Raw genomic sequence first — 23,148 nt, forward strand, 5'->3', positions numbered from 1 at the left:
ACGGCAAGAGCATTACTTAAGGTCAAAGAATGTACAGTATTAATTATATGCAATTTATTGCAGTGTCTTGCTCCATATAAAGCTTAAATGTTTTTAATTTAATTTCACCCACACAAGAATGTTCAAAGCTTGAGCTTTCTTACGGGAACAAAATAAATCTAATACACGCTCTATGAACACATTAATTTGGAATCAGAATGGCCGAACTTTTTTCCTAGCAGTTGCCTCCAAATCATTGAAATTTAACATTAACTATCTATTTTCGATTGTTTATCGACTCTATTTGTACAAAATGGTTCATAAAAAATGGAGATCATTCTTTAAATTTTTCAGAGCAAGTGAAAGGATCTCTACAAAAAAACGATATATTGACTTGAACGCAAATCGAATTCTTCATTTTAGTACGTGTTCGTAGGTAAAGAGTTTTTCAATCAAACTTTGAATTTGTTAAACCACAATTAACTCTAGTATGTAATTATTACATTGCTGTCATCGGTCCTCTTATCATGCAGCATTTTTATTGATAACTAATATTGTTAATATTTCTCAAAACATATTCTATTTAATTGGTTTGCCATTTAACAAAGTACTCCAACCCTAAAGCCCCAATGTCCCAAATGTATTTTATCCTAATATTACATGAGCCTAACTTATGCATAATATTTAAAATGTATTCCTATTGTAAGCACAAACTGCTTCCATATCAAATTATTTTATCAATTTAGTCCCATACTGAAACAGTTAATGAATATTTTTAATTTATATTATGTAAATTGTATATGTATAAATTATGAGCTTTGTTAGTTTTATTGGAATCAAGCTATGACTAAGTATATAAACAATTTTATCGGGCATTTAGAAAGGAAATTGATTATGCTGTAGGTTAATCTACAACTATTTATAGATCATAACATTTTGAACTACCTTGGAAATATATGTCCCTATAATTATGAATATGTATTATTAAAATATATATAATTATTAATAGTAGTGTTCTTATAAGACATGTTTTACTAGCCTATTTTTGCGATATTTTTTGTAACTACCAATTCAATAAAGTTTATTTCTTTGTGTTTACATTTTGATGCCAAAAATCGAAAAGTCGTTCTCGAATACTTTTACTTTGTATAGTTTTCTTCCTTACCTTACGGTGTGGTTGGCCGATATATCATTCCCTGAATCAATATCATTTTCTGTATTTTTGTGAATTCCATTTTTCGAAATTATTATAGTATTAAAACATTATTTTTTTTTTTTAGTTCAAAAAACAGTTCCGAAATGTAAGAGTAATCGATTACTTTTCGATTATTACTCGTCTGCAGAATTGAAACCGACGTGTTTCGAGATTGTTATAAAGTGACAGGGATTGAAATATTCCTATTATTTGAAATATTGAGGTGTGTTATAGAAAACCTAATTTCCGGCTTCCAGATAGTTTTCAGTGATTAAAAGACTGTAGGTTTGCAATTTTCTACTCTCTCGGGCTTACTTGTCTGTAAATTATTGAACCATTTATAACGTAACTTTATAACCAAAAAAATTGAAGGATATCTAAAAGTAGTTGGATGATAGTCGCACAGGAATTCTTAAAAACAATGGATATTTTTAAAGGTAATTCATTTTTATAACGAACATTATCATCAATATTAAATTCATATTATTTTTGTTGTGAATGTCATATACTGTATTCTATCATGATCATATGTAGCCTTACTCAAACGATTTTTCACGTAATAGCCTCCCTTATATATTTATATATTCATCGTTCAATTGAGCCAATTTTTGTCTATTGTTGGCACACATTGCCCCGCCTAATTTTCTAATATCATGGTCACCTCAAGTTAGGTCCTCTTCTGGGTCTTTTTATATTGTGTGTGTACCATTGCATTATTCTTGTGTTTCATCTATTGTTATTTCTTCTCACATAAGGTAAGAGCACCAGTGGCAGACACTTTAGTGAAAATATTTCTCGAAAAAAAAATTTCAAATAAAAAAACAACGAATATCTTCCATTTTCACTGAGGTGCTATCAGGTAGTTAGTACTAAGTAAACTGATATAATTAGAAGTTCTGAAGGTTTTTATTTTTTTGGATTGCGTGGCATGACACCAAAGTCAGACATCGCCAAGTACTAGAGGTATAACGAATAATAAAATTGAAATAAATAAAATGTTGAAAAATAGTATAATTCTAATTATTTAAATGAAAGATATAAAAAATCTTTATTAGTATCTGACAAATGCAGGTTTTATGTAGGTACTTTAGTAAAAATTATTTTTTGAAAACTTTGAATAAGCTGCTAATTTATATAATAATTTTTAACTCAACTGCTAGTTTCCTAGCACATGATATTGAATTTATCTTTGTTATTAGAAACCTCCTCTTTGCCATAAATTCAATCCATTCAACAATTATCTTCTTGTTCTGGAGGAAACATTGGAAAAGGTTTGATTTTTTTTCACTAACAATATTTTTCATGAAATTTTCCTCAAAGGTGGTTCTCGGTACATTGAACTGCTTTGTAGCAGTTGCTAGAGGTATACCATTTCCGTAGGCAGATAGAGTAGAAGACATCTGCTTCTTGCTCCATGCCAATCCTGTTCTGTAGCAGTTGCTAGAGGTATACCATTTCCGCAGGCAGACAGAGCAGAAAACATCTGCTCTTTGCTCCATGCCAATCTTAGAAATGTGAAAATTAACAGAGCAGTTTGTATTTTTACTCAAATTTAGTTTTGTCTACTTTGTTATACAACATATTCCTCATTGTATATGTAGCATGTAAACCACTGATACGAACCAAAAATATGTGTACCCAAAATTGACGCAGCCCTCATTTAAAAAAAATTTCAAGCCTTGCAGTTATGGTTATTACTTCAAAATTACAGAAAACTAAAAAATATCAAGTATATACTCTCAATTTGAATTTTTAGAGTCTGTATTTAAGAGTACTCTTCATAACAAAATCTTATGGTCGAAAGTCATTTCTTTAATGTGGTAAATACATGAAGGGGATCCTATTTCTAATTTACCTATTAAGGGATAGATGATTACAATGATAGTTTCTTAATTTTTAGATTAAAACTATAAGTACACTGTTTGGCTTTGGTAATCTTACCTTAAGTGCTTTTACACCATAGATACCATCTGTAACTTGAGTCATTTGTCTTATCCACTTGATTCTCTTACAATCAATTTTTATTATCCCTAGCATGCTTTGTTCATGTCTATCTTAATCAAATAAGCCATTTTGACTAGTAACTTCTTGACATGAGAAAATTTTAAAATGCTGTTTGTAATATTGCAAGAAAGTTTTTATATACTTTCAGCCAATTTCCAATATACTTTATATCTAATGTTAGATTTTTTTGTTTCAGCTACGGTGCTATATTTAACTGTTGTTACTTTTGCAATTGTTGATGGACAGGTATGTTCTTTATCTCAGATAATCAATGTTTAAACACATATCTCCACTAAAATTATATAAGATTCTCAAATAGTTACTTGTCCAGTTTCCTTCTCCCAATTTTTGCAAATTGCTTTGAGTTTATTGATATTTATCAAGTAAGAAGTAGAATTGTTGAACATTATACTAGATTAAATAAACTCTAATAAAGAAAAAAATCAAAGTCATACCATTCTATAAAATAGTTAGTTATATTCAGCAAGAACTTCATTTCAAAAAGTTCATGTATCACAGAAGTCATGAATTATCAAACAGTGATAAAATTTCATCAAATAAATAATGAAACCAATACTCTCTAGTTTTTGTATAACTTATAATAAATGTCATCAAAACTAATTTTAATGAGGGCTACTGTTTTGATACAAATCAACTGGTGTCACCGGATTGAAAAGAAAGTTGAAAGATATATTATATCCAAATCATGGGGGGTGACTTTAAAAGAAGACAAATATGTGGGAATCACTTTGGGTAGTAAAATTAAATTTTGTACAATGAGCATATCTTCAAGATAGCCACAATAGCCATCATGGTATGCAAAATAAATAGTAGGAAATAAGTGGGAATATAGCCTACGTATACTGCTAAGGATGTACACCATGATTATAGGGCTGATAATAACCTCTTGGTCGATAAAACTCAAAGAACAGACAATGAGAAAAGATTAGAGACAAGCTTTAGGAGCCACAAACACTTGTCCAACAGCAAAGACATGCGAACTTGTCTATTATCAGGAAATTCAAAGGCAGATTTAGAAAAATAATCATTATAAACTCAATGTGAAGTACTTCTGACAACAATGGTCTTTCTAAAACTGTCAGGTTTTTCCTATAGCTTCTCAATATTGTTAAGAAGTGAAAAGAATTAGAAAGGCGACACTTAGTGAGAATGAAAATGGTAAACACGCTTTCAACTAATAGCATTAAAGAATGCACTGAAATTGTGCAAAGAGCTGTCCAGCCCAGATCTAGCAAAGGGGAGACACAATAGATCTTTTATGTCACGCTCGTAGCAAACCCCTTAGATTTTAGTATATCTATATCCAACAAAGAAAAAACAAAAATTTTGGAAAATCCTTGAAAACCGAGCCAGTTTTTCAAGTTTAGGAATAAAAATTAATCCGGAGGAGTTAAATTGATTTTTTCACTCAGACGTTGCAATAAATTCAAATGATACTCGCCTTTGATAGATTTTCCTTTTTGCAAGATATTCATTGAAAATTATCCCACGCGCATTCCAAGAAACCGACGCTATGACCTTTGCCTGCAGATGGAACGGTTTTTGCCATTTTTGGAACCTGTTCTCCCTTTTCAGTCCATTGTTTTGATTGTGCTTCTGTTTCTGGTATGAAGTGATGGACCCACATTTCATCCTTGGCTATAAAACAGTGCAAAAATTTGGTTGTATTTCTGTGAAACATTGCCAAACACTCGAAGGAAACATCTTCATGATCCTTCTTGCGCACAGCTTTCTCATGTCCAAAGTTTACACTTGTTGAAATGCCTACGACGTTTGCTAGCTGATAACGAAGGAGCAGTCTCACCCATAGTAGAATCTGGTTCACCTTTTATATTGGTTCGACTAAGGCCTTTCAAATAAAAGTATTGTATCCCATAATGAAGACCATTTCTTTCAATGTTTACAAATTTACTGAGAAAATTCACTATTGATAGCTACCAAACAAATACTAAACAACGTGGCGTCTTGAAACATATGCTGTATAGATTGTATACTTTTTACTACAGTGGTATTTTTCAAGCATCTACCGCCATCTCTAAGTCAGGCAAGGTACTTCTAGGACCATCGTCGTATTTGTAAAAAAAACCTTTCATCTCAGAAGATTGTGCATCAAAGCCCTAAAAGAAAAAGTGACAGGTCTCACAGGTACCAAATTCAAAAACAGTAGAATTCAGTTTTCCAGAATATTTAGTATAAGTGAATATATGTCATTACTATATAGTTGGTTTATTCCTATTATTTTTATTTACTCAAAAATTTGTAATTGCTACATTGTATTATTTAAATTTTGATTTTATTAATATTATTTCAGAGTTATCGTGCTGGTGTGGTGCTATACAAACCAAATCCATCCATATATGCTACTCCGGATGAACAATTAAAAGATAATTTGAATCTTACAGTACAAATAATGAATGCCAATAAAAACGAGGTAAATTTATTTTTATTAGACTGATTCAATTGAAAACGTTTAAATATTTACAAATCTAAAAATGGTTGCTATCATATTTAGGGTTAGATTTTATAAAAAGCACCAACAACAGTTGGTAGTGCCGAATGTTATAAACTTTCTTGAGATAAAATGAGGGTTCACAACATTCGACATTTTTAACCAATTTATTCAATCAATTTTGGCAGAAATATGGTCATACTTTCTTTGCTTCAAAATAAATCTGTAACACATCTGTTTTGTACATATTGCACACGTTTTTTCGATGCTATGTCAAGACAAGAATAGTAAACAACATTACAGTAGCTAAAAATTGACAATTCTAAAGATTCACAAAGCGAGTTCCATCTTAGCATAGCTTTTCTTCAAGAGTATCTTTAAATGCTTTTTAAACCACAAGTCCACATCTAGAATTAGTCCTAAATTCTTAGCAAATGATTTTATTACCAATGTCTCACTACTCAACTCCAATTTTGAATTTTGTTGCAAATTTTCTCTACGTTTCTGAGAACAAAACTTCAGTCTTATTTGCATTCAGCTTTAGATTATGTTCAGTGGAATATTCAAGAATACTTGACAGATCTCTATTTAGGTGTGTAGCTGATGCATGTGGATCTGCAGGATTAAAGTCATGTAGAACCTGAGTGTCATCAGCATATGATTGAATGTGATAGTGTGTGACACTGTCACATATATCTAATACATATACGAGGTACAAAATGAATTTTTTTCCATACTGTACTGTGAAATCGACATTACATTACTAATTTGAGTCCGGAAAATGGCACTTTACGGTATCCTTGTACTTTACAGTACTCTTAAATTCTCCCAATCCCATTTGAAATAATTAGAAATAAAAAATCAATTAACATCAATAACTGAACTTTTATTCTAATTTTTGAATGTTAACAATAATGATGCAACTACTGTTACCAGAAACATGTATTTTAAGAATTACTGGATGTACTTCTTTATTTTCAAACATGCTGGAAGATGTGTGGCTTTGGTTTAACACTTGTACAAAAGTTTCACCCCCTTGTATCATTCTTGCTATTTTCTTTTTGCTCTTGAGGGATTCCTCCACATATTTTTCAGCCACTGATGAACTCTTCCATCCACCATGCCGTTTTAAAACATTGATATCAGCCTCAGCGTTAACGAAGTCCTTCTGAAGCAATATTCGGTGTACTTTTTTGAATGCTCAAGATTGAGGAATTCAGCAATTTTTTTAGGTGCCCCGCCAATAGTGTGTACTCCAGTTCTTTGACCTACGCATTTTCCTAGTCTGGAGCTTTTAGTGAAAGGTGTTTTTGCAAATTTTTATATTTTCTAAACACATCCAAATATTGCACCACATTGCTGTTTTCGTGTGATTAATACGAACCACTAACTGATAACCAGTATCCTCTACATCGTCTACTTCTAAATTATGAATGTCTTTCCTTCAACAACCTCTGGCAATGCCAATTAATGCGATAATTTTCACCGGTAAATAGTCTTTGTCTGGGGTGTCCCTCATAAATGTTTCAAATTCTTCCTTTGTTAGCACCTTCGACTGGTTTGGATGGTAGTCTACACTTTGTTTTTTTTTAAATAGCTATTAACTTAGAATAAAGGGAAATGTTGACATTCTCATTAACCATAATCAATCATTTGACCATCGAGTATTTAGACCACAATGAAGAGCTATTTGATGTTTTTGACTGAAAATTTAAGGTTTGAAAAGAATGCTTCTAAAAACAACTGTTCTTACCACATCAAAAAAATAAAATATCACATTTTCATCAGCACTTTTCGTACCTTTTCAAAGACTTAATTTGAACACACGTTTCTCAACAATTTTATTTGAATTATCAGACATTCTTTCAGAAAATATTGTTTGTATTTTCAAAAATGAATATATCTGCCGTTGTTTACAATGTTACCTTAGAGATATTTGTTAATTTTTATTTTTTTTTTGTTTTAATAAGAGAATAATCAAAGAAGCTCTTTTTCAGTGAGATTCTCAAATATGACATTTAATATTTTAATATAATTTTGCTTTTTATTTAAAACCGAAAACAGTATGAAAAAAAAACATATTTTCATATTGACTTTGGCATATACAGGAATGAATTTGAAATAGCCACGCCGTCAATACGCGTTACTAGATGATAGTAGTAGGGATTAGTACGGTCCCTCAAGCAGTTATACTTGATTACTATTGTGAGTTCTATTATGTCTGTTAGATAGTAAAGAGCACTGCGTGGACACCTACTTTCATTGTTTTTACTGGATACCGAGAAAAATATTTATTGGTGCAAAATAAAGATATTCTTACAGTTATATAAAAGGGAATTCAAATCAAAAGCAAAAAGAAAGGTTTTGACTGGACAGAGTCGAGAAATTTTGGCAAATATAATTTAGTTTTTGCACCGGGAAGCATCAAAAAATAAACCTATAAAGGACATTCAAAAAGTTCAAGAACGTATTGCTATTGCCACATACTTCCGGATTAAGTTTGAAATTTTGGAATTCCCACTACTTGTTTCTTCAAATAAATATCTGCATTCTTATTTCGTATAGACTTTTATATCAATAAATTTATTATTTAGTATTAAGCAGTATTAATACCTTCATTTACGTCTTTTGAATAATTAAGGAATGTTACTTAATATATATTTTATTCTGGGGTACAGAATTTAGTACTTTTAACCTTATGCCTCTCGTATGTTTCTCGACATTCACTCCTGTCTTTGCCAAACTGTACGTCCGTGAAGTTATTATCACGGTACTCGATTAGATATTCTTGACTCGGCTCATTCGTCGCCTCGTTCATAAACATCTTCTCGTATGCTATTAAATTACTTCCCAGACTTATAACGTAAATAAGTATAAACGAATATCATTTGAACCTACTCAATATTTATCGATAAATGTCTAAATTCGTTTAGAAACAGATTTTTGACAGCAAAAAATCATAATTATCGTTTTTAAAGTGTATGCTTATATTATTTTCAGATGTATATATCAATAATTTTATCTTTGTTTTAGTCCGACATTTTTATACTTCCTGAATATGCACTTACAAATATAAAAGCCGAATTTGAATCGGCGAGGGTTCTAAAATCGTTTAGTGTGAATATTGGCAAAGTTGGAGATATGTTATGCACTACCAATGGTACAGTATCAGAGGCAAGTTATCTTATTATCTATTACTCTTTTTAAAATTGTAAAATGTTGACGATTTCCTTGCATTTTTTATAAGATATTCTTGGCGTGGAGTGATCCGGGGTAAAAATGTTCTTATCTAGTAGGTAATATTAAAAAGCATAATTTTCTAATTATTATTAGGAAAATTCATTTTGTCTCTGCACTTTAACAGAAAAATGTTTTATTATTACTTAAGAAAATATAACCAAACAGTAAGAAAACATATTAAACAAAATCTGGGAACTAGAATGGATGCCAAGCCAATCGGACAAAGCAATTATTTGTCTCAAGCATAAGAAAGGAGATAAGGCTGACTGCAGGGCATTACCTTACTGGTTGTTGTGTATAAAGTGTTAGCGAGAATCATATGAAGCAGGTCAAATAAATACTTGGACAAACAAGTAGAGGAATATGAAGGCGGGTATGAAGAAATGATCAAATTTTTGTGTTAAAAACAGTACAGAATGATAGCTATGAAAAGGGACTGAATTTGGAGCTATTATTTATCGACTTTAAACCAGCATATGATTCAATATAACCAAGCTCTATCAAAACTTGGAATAAGATATTAATACGATGTGTGATAATGACACTACTGAATACACTGCTTACACCAACACTCACAATTACACTGTCTAACAATGTAATTGTGAGTGGTGGTGTATTCAGTGTGAATATCCCCAACGGTTCCAGAAATTCCAACTTAGAAAATGACACTAAAACAAAACCGAAAACAAAGTAGCGACAAAAGGAAGGTCATCCGAAAAATTCTAAACAAAAAAAGGCTTAGAACAGGGCGACCTGTTAACAACAGTTTTTTAATTTCATACTAGAGGGATAGTGGATTACGAATCCAGGGAATGAATTATAATAGCAGAAAGCATGTCCTGGCATATGCAGATGACGTACTGCTCGTAACCAAAACAAAACAGAAACTACAAAAAATGTTTTTACTTTTTGAAAAGACAGCCTACATGTCAACGACAATAAAACCAAGTATATGGAATATTTAAATGACAACCAATTAAAAATCCCAACAGACCAAAACAAGAAGTTCCGGTTCAATAGAGTACATGAGTTTGAATACCTGGTAGTGAGGGTAACAATTACCGGGGACGAAATTAAAGAATTTCGACAAGAGATTAACAAGAGGCAATAAAATAGTTGATGCTGTAGGAAACCTGTTAAGATCCAAATATATCTCAAGGGCAGTGAAGCTAAGAATTTACAGGACAGTTACAGAATCTACTGTGTTTTATGATAGTGAATGCTAGGTCATGAATAAGAAAGTGGAAAAAAAGGCTAAATGCATGGGAGAGAGGGGTGTTAAGAAAATTTTTTGGAAGGATACGATTGGAACAAGATGAATGAAAAAGATGAAATTTTTTATAAAAATTTTCACTTTTTTGCTTGTAACTTCTTTAATTTTAAATTTAGCGCAAAAAGTTATATGAACATATTTGTAGGCAAAACATTTTCAACAGATTATGGTTGTACGAATTTTTTGTAAGACGCATAGTTTCCGAGATATCGCGAAAAAGGTGTTTTCACTTCTTTTTCCAAGATGGCGACCCCACAAACTTGAGGTTAAGCTTCTATTGACTTGTCACACATGTCCCAAAAATAAAAATGCGTCCTCTAAAAAATACAAAGCTCATGTAACATTTCAATTTAGATACAGCAATACTGGCAATTGGCCATATTCGACCCATGTACCTTACTATTTACTTCCTGTAATATACTTCAAGTTTACACTTTTCAATGATATTGATTTTTTATTTATTAATTGAACTTTTCTTTTTAGCAAAATTTAGCAATTTTAGCGTGTGCAGCAAAAAATAACTATTACATTGTAGCTAATCTAATAGAAGAAGATAATAACACCTATTTTTCCACTGACATTGTAATTGATCCGAATGGTGTGTTAAATTCGAAGTAAGAATAATGTTTAAAGACAATTTTATATGAAATATAAATTTAAATACTAGTTTCAGATATTCCTACTTTCATACTAATTCCTCTAATCTACTAATATGTGTTTCGAAGAAGTCACGAACTTTTATTGCTCTGTTTTAGATGCAGGAAATATCACATTGTTAATGGTACAAATTTTGAAAGAGGTCCAAGTGCTAATCCTTGCACTTTTACTGCTACTTTTCAAAATCAGTCTGTGGTGTTTGCGCTGTTATATGGAACCGACTTAGTTTATGGGATCCCAGATGCATCAAAATCTGATAACGTTATTGTTACAGCAGCAACTAAGAATAACCTACCTTTGAATATCAGTGAGTAATTGTGTAATTTACGTTATTCCCGCTAGGCGCCTAGACTCAAAATCCATCTCAAGAAATTTTCGGAAACGTGGAAAAAACTGTCACAAACAAATAAATTATGAGAAATTATTAATTATTAAGATACAATGTATGATCGAGATCACCAAAATAGTTTCATAAATATTTGAAAAAAATTAAAATCAATATTTGGACTTGTCGGGTTTTGATACTAAAATTGGGATTTGAAACAAAAATAATAGTCTAGTCAATAGTCAACATCTTCAAAAACGTGAAATGATTAAGCTCCTAAAAATATGAGCGATTCTCATTCGATCCAGAATGACAATTAGAAAAAGATGTTTTGAGGATTTTACAGCACGCAAAAAATTCCAATTTTTATAAACAAATTAAGACGAAAAAAAGGCATTTTGTTTTTTGTTTATAACTTGAGAAATATTAAGAGTTAAGAAATTTAAAAAAAAGATAGGTGAAGAGGAGAAAATTTCCAATAAAAAAGTTCTAGCTCCCGAAACTCTTATCTCCATAATTAATAAGTACTCTGATCTCATTAGTAATGACAGAAATCATATTAAATCAGACTGGTCGAACCTGCCTGAACTGCCAAAAAAAATATCGCACCTCGAATTCCCCAACATAAGTAAATATTACTCTAGCACAAGAATAAAACTGAATCATGGTCGCTTCCCTGCGTATCTTCACACGCTTGGCTTAGTAAGCTCTCCAAATTGTACTTGCAATAGTAGTAAAATTGTCGACCTAAATCATATATTCTTCGAGTGAGTGCATATTTTACCCACAAATTAACTGACAGCTCAATTGATGAAACATGGATTCCAATTACCTTTAAATATTTCTACAATAATTTCTTCAAACAATAAATCGATTCTAGATTGTATCATAAAATTCATTAAAACAAATCATAAACATATAACTAGTGTTACATTTTAGTTGCTATACAAACCAAAATTAGTATGTGGCAAATAGCAGAAGCTGACATCGAAAATAGCGCTCCTCGCGCCCGTTTCTGCATGAGTGCATCGCCGCTGAAAACACACCACAATAAATAATTTTTTTATGCATAACATATAGATTTAAAATTTTGAAAAAATTATACTGTCTTCTAAACATTTCAAACAATAAGATCCCGTTGGAATTAAACTTTTATAGTCATTTTTCAAAAAGTTATGCAATTGTTAGCTTACAAATTTTTTTGAATTCTCCATTTGCATAGATGGCGGTCTAAAAGTTTAACTAATTGTTGCATGGATATCCACTTAGGAACGCAGAGCACGACCTTTACCTACTTCACGTTCAGAATTAGTTAAGCGCTCAATATTTTATAATGCAAAAAAAATGCACTTGCAAATTAAGATCAAATCAATATCATTTCGCTATAATTTGAGGGCATATTTACAGGAAAATGCCTTCTACTCTGTAAACGACTTCTATTATAATAATAATATTTAATTCCGAGCAAGTTGAATACTGGGTTAATTTTGCTATGACTATGACACTTATATACTGATTATTACCTATTGCTATTACCTTTAATTTTGTTACTCATTGTTGTTTTCTTCTGTTTATTGAAATTTATTTGTATATTTATTAGTTATTTGTATGTTTGTTTTCTAGTTTTTACAAGCTTTTATCTACAAATTATAATATTATATCCCTCTCTCTCTCTCTCTCTCTTCTATTTTCACAATACATCTTACTACTACTACAAATAAATAAACGCACATTTTTTATTCCAGGTGTAAGTTTGAGTCAAGGATTTGCAATTTCTAACGGAGTTAATTTAATAGTAGCAGATTATAATGACGTGGAGTTAAATTACGGAGGATCTGGTGTATTTTACAGTAATGGTACCAGTGTGATTGCTTTTAATGCCGCCAATGTTCCTAATGGCAACGCCATCGGAGGAATTTTAATTAAAGAAATTCCAATAAAACCAATGTCATCATCTTCGATAATAAATGTAAGGTTCAATTATTTTATGTAATATTTAAAATATACCTTCGACTGTTTGTTGTACTATAAGAAATTAATAACAAACATTTAGAAAAATTGAAATCGAATGATAAAAAGCTGGTTTCCTTTATTGTTTGTGGTGAGCGATAGCAGTCGTTGATAAAAGCTATCAACTACTTGAAAACAAAATAAAAACAAGGCCGTACCTGATTATTAATAACTGAAGGGTTGATATAAAAAAATTTCATCAAACATTATCCTAATTTATATATTCATATACGGGATGTTTCCTAAGTAATCTAAAATATTGTCTTGGGCGCTTTGTAACTCAGTTTTAATATGATTATCAGCAGTTTCGACCTCCTCCATGCACCAACAGTACTCCGGATCGTCTGTAATGTCCATGGTGTGGAGTTTGCGTTTTAGATGGCAGTGTCCGGCTAGAAATCAGGTCATTAGTCGGATTTCGCGCATGTTTAGTTGGAGCACTTGTGTTTTATGTGAGACGCACGAGTCCATCTAGATATGCGTTTGCTTGTCTCATCCAGGTGTCTCTATCCATCTCTGCCGAGCCCGCTTTGGGAGTAGACCGTTGGGAGACGCGATAGCAACTCTTTTAGCCACACCAAGGATGGGTTCTGGGCCCATTGGTGAGTTCGCCGACCCCAGTCTGGCCTTGCATACGAGCTGAAACTTGCAGCCAACATTAACCAAATTCTGTAGGACTCTCTTACACTCCAGCACAAGTTTTCAACCGTTATGGCTTGTATAGCAACTCTACTGTGTTTCTGTGGCGTCTATTGAGTATCAAAACAAACTAACGTAATTGTCTCTAGAAGAATAATGATAATAAAAAGATCATTTTTAATCAATATATATACACAATTGCTTTTCCCAATAATAATATATTTTATTAACAGGTTAAATCTACAATATTTGGTGAAATACCAAAAATGAATTTGGAATACATTAACTTACCGACAACGTTTAATCAAACAATTGTAGAAGGAAAACATTGTATTGATAAAAGATGTTGTAACTTCAAGGCTGAATTATCTGCAGATTCCATAGCACCTTACCAGTAAGTATTTTTTTGTAAGGTACTCCGAAAGCAAATTGAAATGCTACAATTTATAAGTTATTCCAAAAATAAATCTAGTTCCAATATGAAAGTAAGTATTAATTGAAACATCTTTAGTGGTATTGGAGTGGACCATAATAATTTTTTAATTATTTTACATTCAGAGAGGGTAAATTTAATTGTTTATTTCAATAAATTTCGCTGGTTTGAGGCATGAATTCACTTCATTATATGCAAATGATATTTTATTAAATGTAACAGCAAAAATAAACATTTTATACTAACTGTTACAATTACACTGCCTATTTTGCTTCTTAGGACCTATCACATCTAGTTCCCAATGTAATTGGAAGTGTTGGTGGAATGTTTGTTAATAATGGAGTCAATAAAAACAAAATTATCAATACTAGTGAATAGTTTATTTCACATCAAAAATTTATACAATTTTATTTATGGGTCTCATTCTAGTTAAACTAGTGGAGTTTCTTCTCATTCCAGTTGACCTATTGATATTTAAAAAAAAACATATTTAAAGATTTGAAATATAAATGATGCTTGAACTTTCCACGTTTTATTCTTTGAAAAATATATTTAAGAAAGAAATAGTTGGAATTGAACAATTATGAATTTCTGTTCAACATTGTGTAACATTACCTCTATATTTCGTTACAGTGTAAATGAGTCCCATATATTTATAAGTTTATTTTTTATTCCCGCAGGATTTTTCGAAAAATATTTGACAATTCATGTTCCAATATTTTTATTGGTGCTGAATCAGGCTAGTCGAATCAATTCCAAAAGTGGGATACCGAAATCTTTCATCCTTTTCAATACTTTTTGGATCCTGCTTCATTTTGTTGAAAAAATTTCCATTACATGTCCCAAAAATTTATTTGTTTTCAAAATTCTTCCAATAAAATGCATCTTTTTGTTAATATGATGCTCCAGACCACAACCAATGCCGGGAACTTTTTTTATATAGTCCGAAGAGAAAGTCTGATGTTCTTTGCAAATAGCCCAAATAATGCCTTTTCTTAAATCTTTTACGACATATGATATAAGTTGAAAAATTATATGGTATATATGGTATTATATGTATTTAGCATAACAAGTGGTTTCTATAATTATCTATATCTATAATTATCTTAAACCTAGTTTTTTGCAGGAAAATAATTTGCCACATGACGCTTCATTGCAGTTACAGAAACCTATTTTTAAAATGTCAGATAGAGTAATTTCTTTTCTTGCGGATGTAGGAATAAGATGCCCCTTTCTATCTCATTACCAACCATAGGCTAATGGATCCAATTTGCGTTCAATCCACTTTTGTACCCAAAAAGTGCATAAAACTTTATTTTGGCTAAGTAATGATAATTAGAGAACATACCTGACTGTCAAAACATGTTGTCCAGTTGGTTAGGGGAACCTCTGCCAAATTAAAGTTTCAAGACAGATTTTGACGAGATGTTATTCGATTATATAAAGAATACCTTAACGTATCAATTTCTTCTTTCCTCTTCTTGGGCCTGTATATAACTTTGTAATGAATTGTACACCTCCTTCTTTTAACTGGTTCCTATCCGAATTTTTTTGATAAAATATATGGAGGCTATGGCATAAAGAAATGTCATTCTTCTACAACTGTTAACAGAGTTTTTCATTGGTATTTATTTGTATTTATGTATTGTTCAATATGCCCTAGTTTCTTTATCAGCTTTGGCAACTTTTCCTGGCCGGAGCAAGAACATTTTATCATATTTGGAATGATGAATCAACAGAACAGCAATATCTGTGTCCTCAGATACAATTAAGGTTGGTCTACCAGAATTTGAAAGTTCTACTGCAGTTCTAACGATCAAATAGTCTGCGTCACATTCAGCTAATATTACCTTCACGACAGTTTTTTCAAATTTAAACTTTAGAAGCTCTATCAGTTTCTGTTTGTTATTATCATTTCGTAAAAATTCTTCTTGTGACGTTACGTTTGTATAAAGCATTTTGTGATCTGACATGTTGCAAAGCATCGTTTAGTGAAGAATTATCTGAATTGTATCCATCAAAAACAATTACATTGTCCTGACCATAAACATGTTAACACAGTTAACATATTGGTCGCAAATTTGGTTAAACGTGACAGGCTTCTGCCATACAACTTCACTTAAGAGGAAACCATTGCATGCTGCTCAGTGCTCGAAGAAAGTGTAGTTAGAGCATCGAGTTCTTTTAAGAGGCTTTTTGTTCCTTTTCCCAAGACACCATACTAATAAATAATTGCATATGAGACACGTTAATATAATTGCTATTAATTTTAATGCTACTGATTTGTGAAAAATTCTTGATTCGATCTGTTCGCTTGCACATAATATATGTGAAATAATTTTCCCACATTTTTATAAGTAATATTCTTCCAATTTCATCTGCTAAATCGCAGTTTATATTGGGTTACGTCCAGAGAACAGTGATGTGAATTTCTTGCATTCAAAAGGGTTGTATTCCTCTAGACAATCTAAAATTTTTCGCTAGTCAGTTTCATCTCGTTGTTGGCTTGAACGGCTTAACTATGTTGTTACCAGAAGTTGTTTGCTCTTCTCACAGTAAACATTCCCTCGTAAACAAATTTTCAGTACTCATATTATGGAGTTTCTGAATGTGTTCTAAATAAATATAGTATAATTGTTATGACCTGCTCAATATTGGGATCATCAGTTTTAAACAGTAAGTAAGAAGAAACCAGTTTAATAATACTGAATACACTCACAATTACACTGTCTTACGAGCGTTTCGATAACCAAGCTATCGTCTTCAGACACTGTTTATCTTCAGTCTCTGAAGACAATAACTTGGTTAGCGAAACGCGCGTCAGACAGTGTAATTGTGAGTGGAGTAAAAGTCCCAAAATGTCAACAGGAAGTGGTGTAATATTTCCAACAAAATTTGTACCATGAGTTGAGTTAGATAAATTTTCATTATTATAGAATGAAAATATCAATAGTGGCGTAAACTGAAATGGGAAGGGGTTCGTATTTACTAAATTGTGTTTTACTTTTTATAAAACTCATTTTTTTTGTCTCTAGGTGGATTATACTACAGAATAAGACGAATATTTTGACGCAGGAAGCTGACATCTTTTTCTGCGGTCTTGTTGTATCATCTGCCAGTTCACCCAAGTTGACGTTTAAAAATTTAACAATATCTGTGGACGATAAACAACCAGACGTTGCCCAGACTCTACCAATTGCCTTAAATCAAAATTTTCTACCAACAAACTTTCAATTCAATAAAGTCGCTCGTACAATTACATTCGATAAAGAAAATAATATTGTTGTCTTATTTGGTATAATGGAAATTTTAGGTTCTCCAAATATCGGTACTAATACAGCTTTCATTGTTATAATAGTACTACTTGTACTAGCTTTGGTTGCTTTATTGGTTGCGTTTTTGGTATGGAGAAAACGACAAGCTAAAAATAGACGCAATTTTTAGATTATCAAGCAGTAATAGGCGATTTAAATACATAAATCTGCTTCTAATTCTTGGGGTACACGAGGTCCCGGCAGGGCGACGCGAAGCGAGCGTCATCTATTGACAACCAGGCGTCGGCCATGTTGTGGATGCAAGAATAGAGGACATACCGGGGCATTGCTAGTGATTATTATTCAATGAAGTATAGCTTTTTGACTCATCAGAAGAATGTTAGGAGTGTGAAAGTGATGTAAAAAAAGCACTAATGGTAATAGTGCTTGGTACTATCCTTCGCACTCACAAAGAAGATGTTCGGCGGTATTCTTTGGTTCTTTACAGAAGCAATAAGAGCTGTCGAGAGTTTATCCGATGTTTTTCAGGTGGTAGTTCATCGCTTTTCGGCCTCTGGCGAAAATCAAAGTTTAATAACAAAATGGGCCACACAGTAGACAAGACCCTACTCGCTCCAGGCGAAAACTCGACATCGTAGCCACTTTTCTTCTGCCCCGGCTGGATTTCATGATGCAAGGGGCTAACTTACAAAAGGAAGCTGAAAACGAAATCAAGAGGACAAGAAAAATAAGGTTCCATTTACCATGGAGGGGGAACGTCGAACTAGTATATCCCCTTGCGCAGACAGGGGGACGTCTGATACTCTAGGGGGACTTGAAATGTTTTCCGTCAATTTAGGCTTTTGAAAAGACTAAAAACGAAATTTGGCGTTTGATAGCATTTAATATACATGAGTGGTCGGATAGTTAACTTATTTTTTAGTCTTTCTGTCCTATAAATACAGTTCACTACAGCGTAGATCATCATCTTTCAGTAATTCTTCAAAAGAATTGAAGAACAAAGGTATGATGTTATGATCACCCTGGTCTGTTTACGAAAAACGCATCAACAATATTTCCAACGCCCAGTTGTCGTATTTGAACGCTAGATGACGCTCGCGTCACAGGGGCAAAAAATGCAACCCGCATGACACGTGAAACCCAAGAATTTTCGGATTATAAATAGTGGAATGAAGTTAGAGAAATAAATTATTAATATTGCAGGTTCCTTGTGTCCCAATAGGTATTTTAACAAAGGAGTTTTTGAATATAATAGGGCATTTTTTTCTTTACTTAGTGCAGATTCCTCGATATCTGTTATCTTTTTTTGTAATCATAAAATCTCATTTTATACCTTCTATACATTATTGATTGGACTAAACAAAGTCGACAAATATAATTTTCTAAAAAATTGATTGGTAGTAGTTTTCCGATATTTTGATTTTGCATATAATATTTTCAGGTATCTATGACTTTAACTCGTGAAGACCGAGATTTTTTTTCATTTATCTTCTGTAATATAAAGTTTGTTATTAGCTAAATATAATATTTATAACATTATTCAATATATTCAAAATTACGAAAAATAATGGTGAAGTCAGAGCTCTTAATATAAATATTTAGAGGTGGTATTGATTTTCCATTCAAATTACACGGGAAATTGTTTTTTTTTTTTTTAATTTTATTGTATATCAACGAATTATTGTGTAGTAAAAAGAAATTGATATTTTTATATGAAATTAAACGGTCTACAAAAAAGGTCTGAAATAGTTTTTCGCTAAGTCAACTCGGTTAAAGATTATTTGCAGTTGAAGTTCAACCTAAAATAATATATGATGACTTTCACAATCTTTTATAGTTCTCTACAAAAAAATGTCTTATTGACATAAAGACAACATATTTTCCGTGATTTTTCTCATTTTTACTGTTTTGGTAGTGACAACCACCTCCAAGGTTTTAGTGTATAGTGGCATAATATTGAAAATGATCCTTGGAATATTCCCTACCTTCTGTGAAAATTTCAAGTAAATCCAGGCAAGATGAAAAAATTGCGAGTCAAAATGCTGCATCCTGGACTATGTGTACTTATGCTCGTTTCCTTTTTATTTTCTATATTTGTCTAACCGAAGTTACTGAAATAATTTTTCATCAAGTTTTTTTTGTTATTAGGAAAATATTTTGTATAATAATTAATTCCCTGTTAGATAACACTTTAGAATTTCCTTTAAAGTGCACTTATGAAACTATTGAGATACATTATATATTTTTCCCTGAATAGGCCAAAGAGTTACACATATTATTTTCTAAAAAAAAATGACGCCACTATTTCTACTCCGATCTACTAATTTATATTTCTATGTGTCATAACTTTTTCTGCTTCTTAAGACTTTGGGTTTATCAGGTTTTAACTGGTAAATCAAACTAACAGTGAATCTACAGTTATAGGAACTTTGAAATGTATAATATTTGTTCTAAAAATTGCGGGTGAAAATTTTTTTAAATATTCTCATTATGGGATGGCGCTACTTAAAAAGAAAATAACATCAAAAAAAATTGAATAAAATAGAGCCTCATTCCCACTTTAAAAATAATTTCCTCATTTTCATTTTGTGCTTGCCGTTTTGAAAATATTTGTCTATTGGTGCAAAACCAATAATAAATATTTTATCATAATTTCTTTGAAAACATATTTCATTATTTCACAAAGTTTTTCTTTATAATCTAACAAACTAAAAATGAAATTAATCAGCAACATTATCGGTCATAAAAACATTCAAAATCATGCACCACTGGTACAGCGGGATCTCAATTTATGTAATTCTAATATAATTTTGTAGGGTTCTGATTTCACGAGTTGTCAAGGGTATTACTTATAATGAAACAATTTTTATTTAAGAGAACTTTGTGGAAATATAAACGAAAGAATATAATGGTTTGCAAGACATTTAAGTTTCAGTTCTTCACATGTTTAAGCAAATGGTCTTTTCCAGAAACTGTATGTCTTTCAAGTCACATTTCCAGACTTAAAAACCTTTTAAAACGTCGTCTAAGTAACTGACTTTCGTGCACTTCTCTAATTATTATTCGATACTTTTTAAAATGGTTTCGCTGCTATGTCGCCAGCTAACACGAACGTTGATGTGTATACTTAGGGATGTTAAAATATTAGCAATAAACAAAAACGAAAAAGATAAACAAGTAAAAAATGAAATAGTCTCAAACTAGCAAATTACAAAAATATTTATTTATGTCTTTTCTACCCTTACGGGTATAAGACGTGGGATTCAGTTTCTTTTTGCATTTGTCTGGTAATTTCGTCCCTCTGTTCTCAGGTAATTTGTAATATTGTTTTTATTTTGTTTTATGTATTTTTCCTATATTCAATATATTATATCAAATACTTTTATGGTTCAATATTCAAAATATGAAAAGAGTGTTATCCAGTTCTGTTGAAATGGAATCGTTATTCTCATACCGGTTGCTGCAACCAGATATTTTTGAAAAGGTTAAGAATGTTTTCGTGAGCATATGTCGGAAAGAGACAACTAGTACATCATCTGGTCTTAGTGACTTTTTTTTCCGACTGGAAAGAGATTTTTCATTCTGAATATATAAAGATTGAAACAGATTGAGGCGTCAATTTTTACCTGTTATTTTAAATTAATTTTATATCAAAAATCCTAAAAACAACACTATTCGTCACGAAAAATCTAAAAATTCACTTTTTTCCAAACGACAAAATGAAAATTTGATCATTTTCCTTATTTTTTCATTATTTAAACAGCTTCACTAAAAAGATCATTTATTATAGAATGTTTATGTAATAATAATGTAGCTGACTAATTCCAATTTTATTTTTTTCGATTATAGTATGAGTTTTTAGTTTATAAATATAATTAAAATGTGTATTACAGTTTTTCTATTTTACTAAGTGGAAAAAATGCTTTTACCAAAAAGTTTATTGAAAGAATTTCTTGATTTTTTTAATTACCTTCTATATGGACCGATTAATAATGGTAAATATTTAACTGTTGATGTTTGAGGTATTCAAAAATTCGTTAAATTTTGTTTCTGAGTATAGCTCGTCTGACAAAAGTAACTGATACGTCTTGTTGCTGTGCCTTGTATAAAAGCAGTTATTTTTTTAAATGAATTGGATGTCAAATTTTTTATAATCTATAGATACGCTTTGAAGTATATTAAAACTGATAAGCATTTAAATATTTCCAAATATTACTATTTACTCTTGTTTAGAGTTGATTTTATAATAATAATAAGCATGTTGTATATTGTTCAAAGCAGTTGAAAATGATTTAAATCCCTCCTTAAACTCATGGAAAGCCGGGAATGGATGTTTGTAGTGACAAATGGACTCATTCATACACTTTTCAGTCAAATGAAAATAACAAGTGCCCTGAAATCGGTTGAATGGGTTATCTATGAGCTCTTTTGAGCGATCAGCAAATATTAAATGATAAATCCCAAAAATGCTTTTTAGAATCGATAACAGATAATATTCAAAAACCCGAGCCTTTTAAAGCTATCCCCGATCAACTATCCGTAAATAATCACTAGCTGAAAAATTGTCATAAGTGTCCATTTTATTCCGTTAATTATTTTTAAAAAACGGGTATCCCGTTAACTTGACCCCTTTTCACAATAACTGCATAGACAATTGCCCTTCAAGAAAATAACGTGCCGTGGCAATTATCTATGTAATTAGTTTTAGTTATATTTTTAGATTATTATATAAAGGAGTGTAATAGTTTAAAAAAAAAATAATTAACGGCGAAATCTGGGAATTTCACGGCCTAAAAATGGCCGTTTTTGAGCTTGTCATAAATCATTTTTCTCGGCGTCTCCATCCCCTCATACCTAGCTCCCGAAGATCCTCTTCTGCCAGTACACTTTGTGCACCCCCGCTCCTCAGACATACGCTCCAAGTGGTCTAGCCATGTGAGTTTGGCCCTCTTGACTTCTGTCACCCTGGCTGGGGTCTTCATAGAGCCGGTATAAATCGGTGTTTATACGGCTGCGCCACACGATCTTCTCGCACACAGGTTCATATATTCGGCCTAAGATCTTTCACTCCCACGTGTTTAGCAGCCGCTCCTCGCGTGACTTTAGTAGTCGTTGGTCACTGGAGTATGCTCTATTCCCCGATTTCACACGTTCTCGTATTTCCATAAAGTTGTTATTATTTTCGGTCACTAGTGATCCTAGATTGAGTCACCACCCGATAGATATTAGATTGAAAAAAAATCATGATAATTATCTCGAAAAAAAAATATAATTTTAAGGTGATTCGTGAATCTCTGTATTCGATATTTTTAGAATATTTTCTCGTTTGTTATAATTTTGTTATTATTATTAGAATTCTAACATTATTAATCAGTTGATTTTATTAAGTATTTACATTTTATATTAAGCTTATGCTACTTAAAATCAATGTGATAAATTTTCTGTTTAAATTATTGATAGCGAAGATACCAAAAATTTAATATAATTTTATTGTAAGCACGCAAAGTTGTTTAAATTATTTTTGTATTGTAGCACTTATTGTGTGACATAAATAAAGTATGATGTTATACAATTTTTCGCGTTTTGAAACCACTCCATAATTTGTCAATTGTATGTAGTAACCATCTCTAAAGGCACGCATCGACGAC

The 23,148-nt window shown here is 31.5% G+C and overlaps 1 protein-coding gene across 1 annotated transcript; it reads left to right on the forward strand.

The window, feature by feature from the left end:
• The first annotated feature begins 1,097 nt into the window (after positions 1-1,097).
• On the forward strand, positions 1,098-23,072 carry LOC130446668 (uncharacterized). The gene is made up of 9 exons (XM_056783044.1): positions 1,098-1,611; positions 3,375-3,424; positions 5,511-5,630; positions 8,682-8,822; positions 10,645-10,775; positions 10,917-11,125; positions 12,889-13,112; positions 14,026-14,186; positions 17,261-23,072. The coding sequence occupies exons 1-9, from the start codon at positions 1,566-1,568 to the stop codon at positions 17,667-17,669; spliced, it is 1,491 nt and encodes a 496-aa protein (XP_056639022.1). The 5' UTR covers positions 1,098-1,565; the 3' UTR covers positions 17,670-23,072.
• The last annotated feature ends 76 nt before the right edge of the window (positions 23,073-23,148 follow it).

Source organism: Diorhabda sublineata, chromosome 7, assembly GCF_026230105.1.
Source record: "Diorhabda sublineata isolate icDioSubl1.1 chromosome 7, icDioSubl1.1, whole genome shotgun sequence".
In the NCBI taxonomy this organism is placed as follows: domain Eukaryota; kingdom Metazoa; phylum Arthropoda; class Insecta; order Coleoptera; family Chrysomelidae; genus Diorhabda; species Diorhabda sublineata.

What these genes read in the sequence shown, in the direction of transcription:
- LOC130446668 (XM_056783044.1), top strand. Translation starts at nt 1,566, where the DNA reads ATGATAGTCGCACAGGAATTCTTAAAAACAATGGATATTTTTAAAG. An exon ending in TTGCAATTGTTGATGGACAG is followed by an intron (nt 3,425 to 5,510) that starts GTATGTTCTTTA and finishes ATATTATTTCAG; the next exon opens with AGTTATCGTGCTGGTGTGGT. An exon ending in GATTCCATAGCACCTTACCA is followed by an intron (nt 14,187 to 17,260) that starts GTAAGTATTTTT and finishes TTTTGTCTCTAG; the next exon opens with GTGGATTATACTACAGAATA.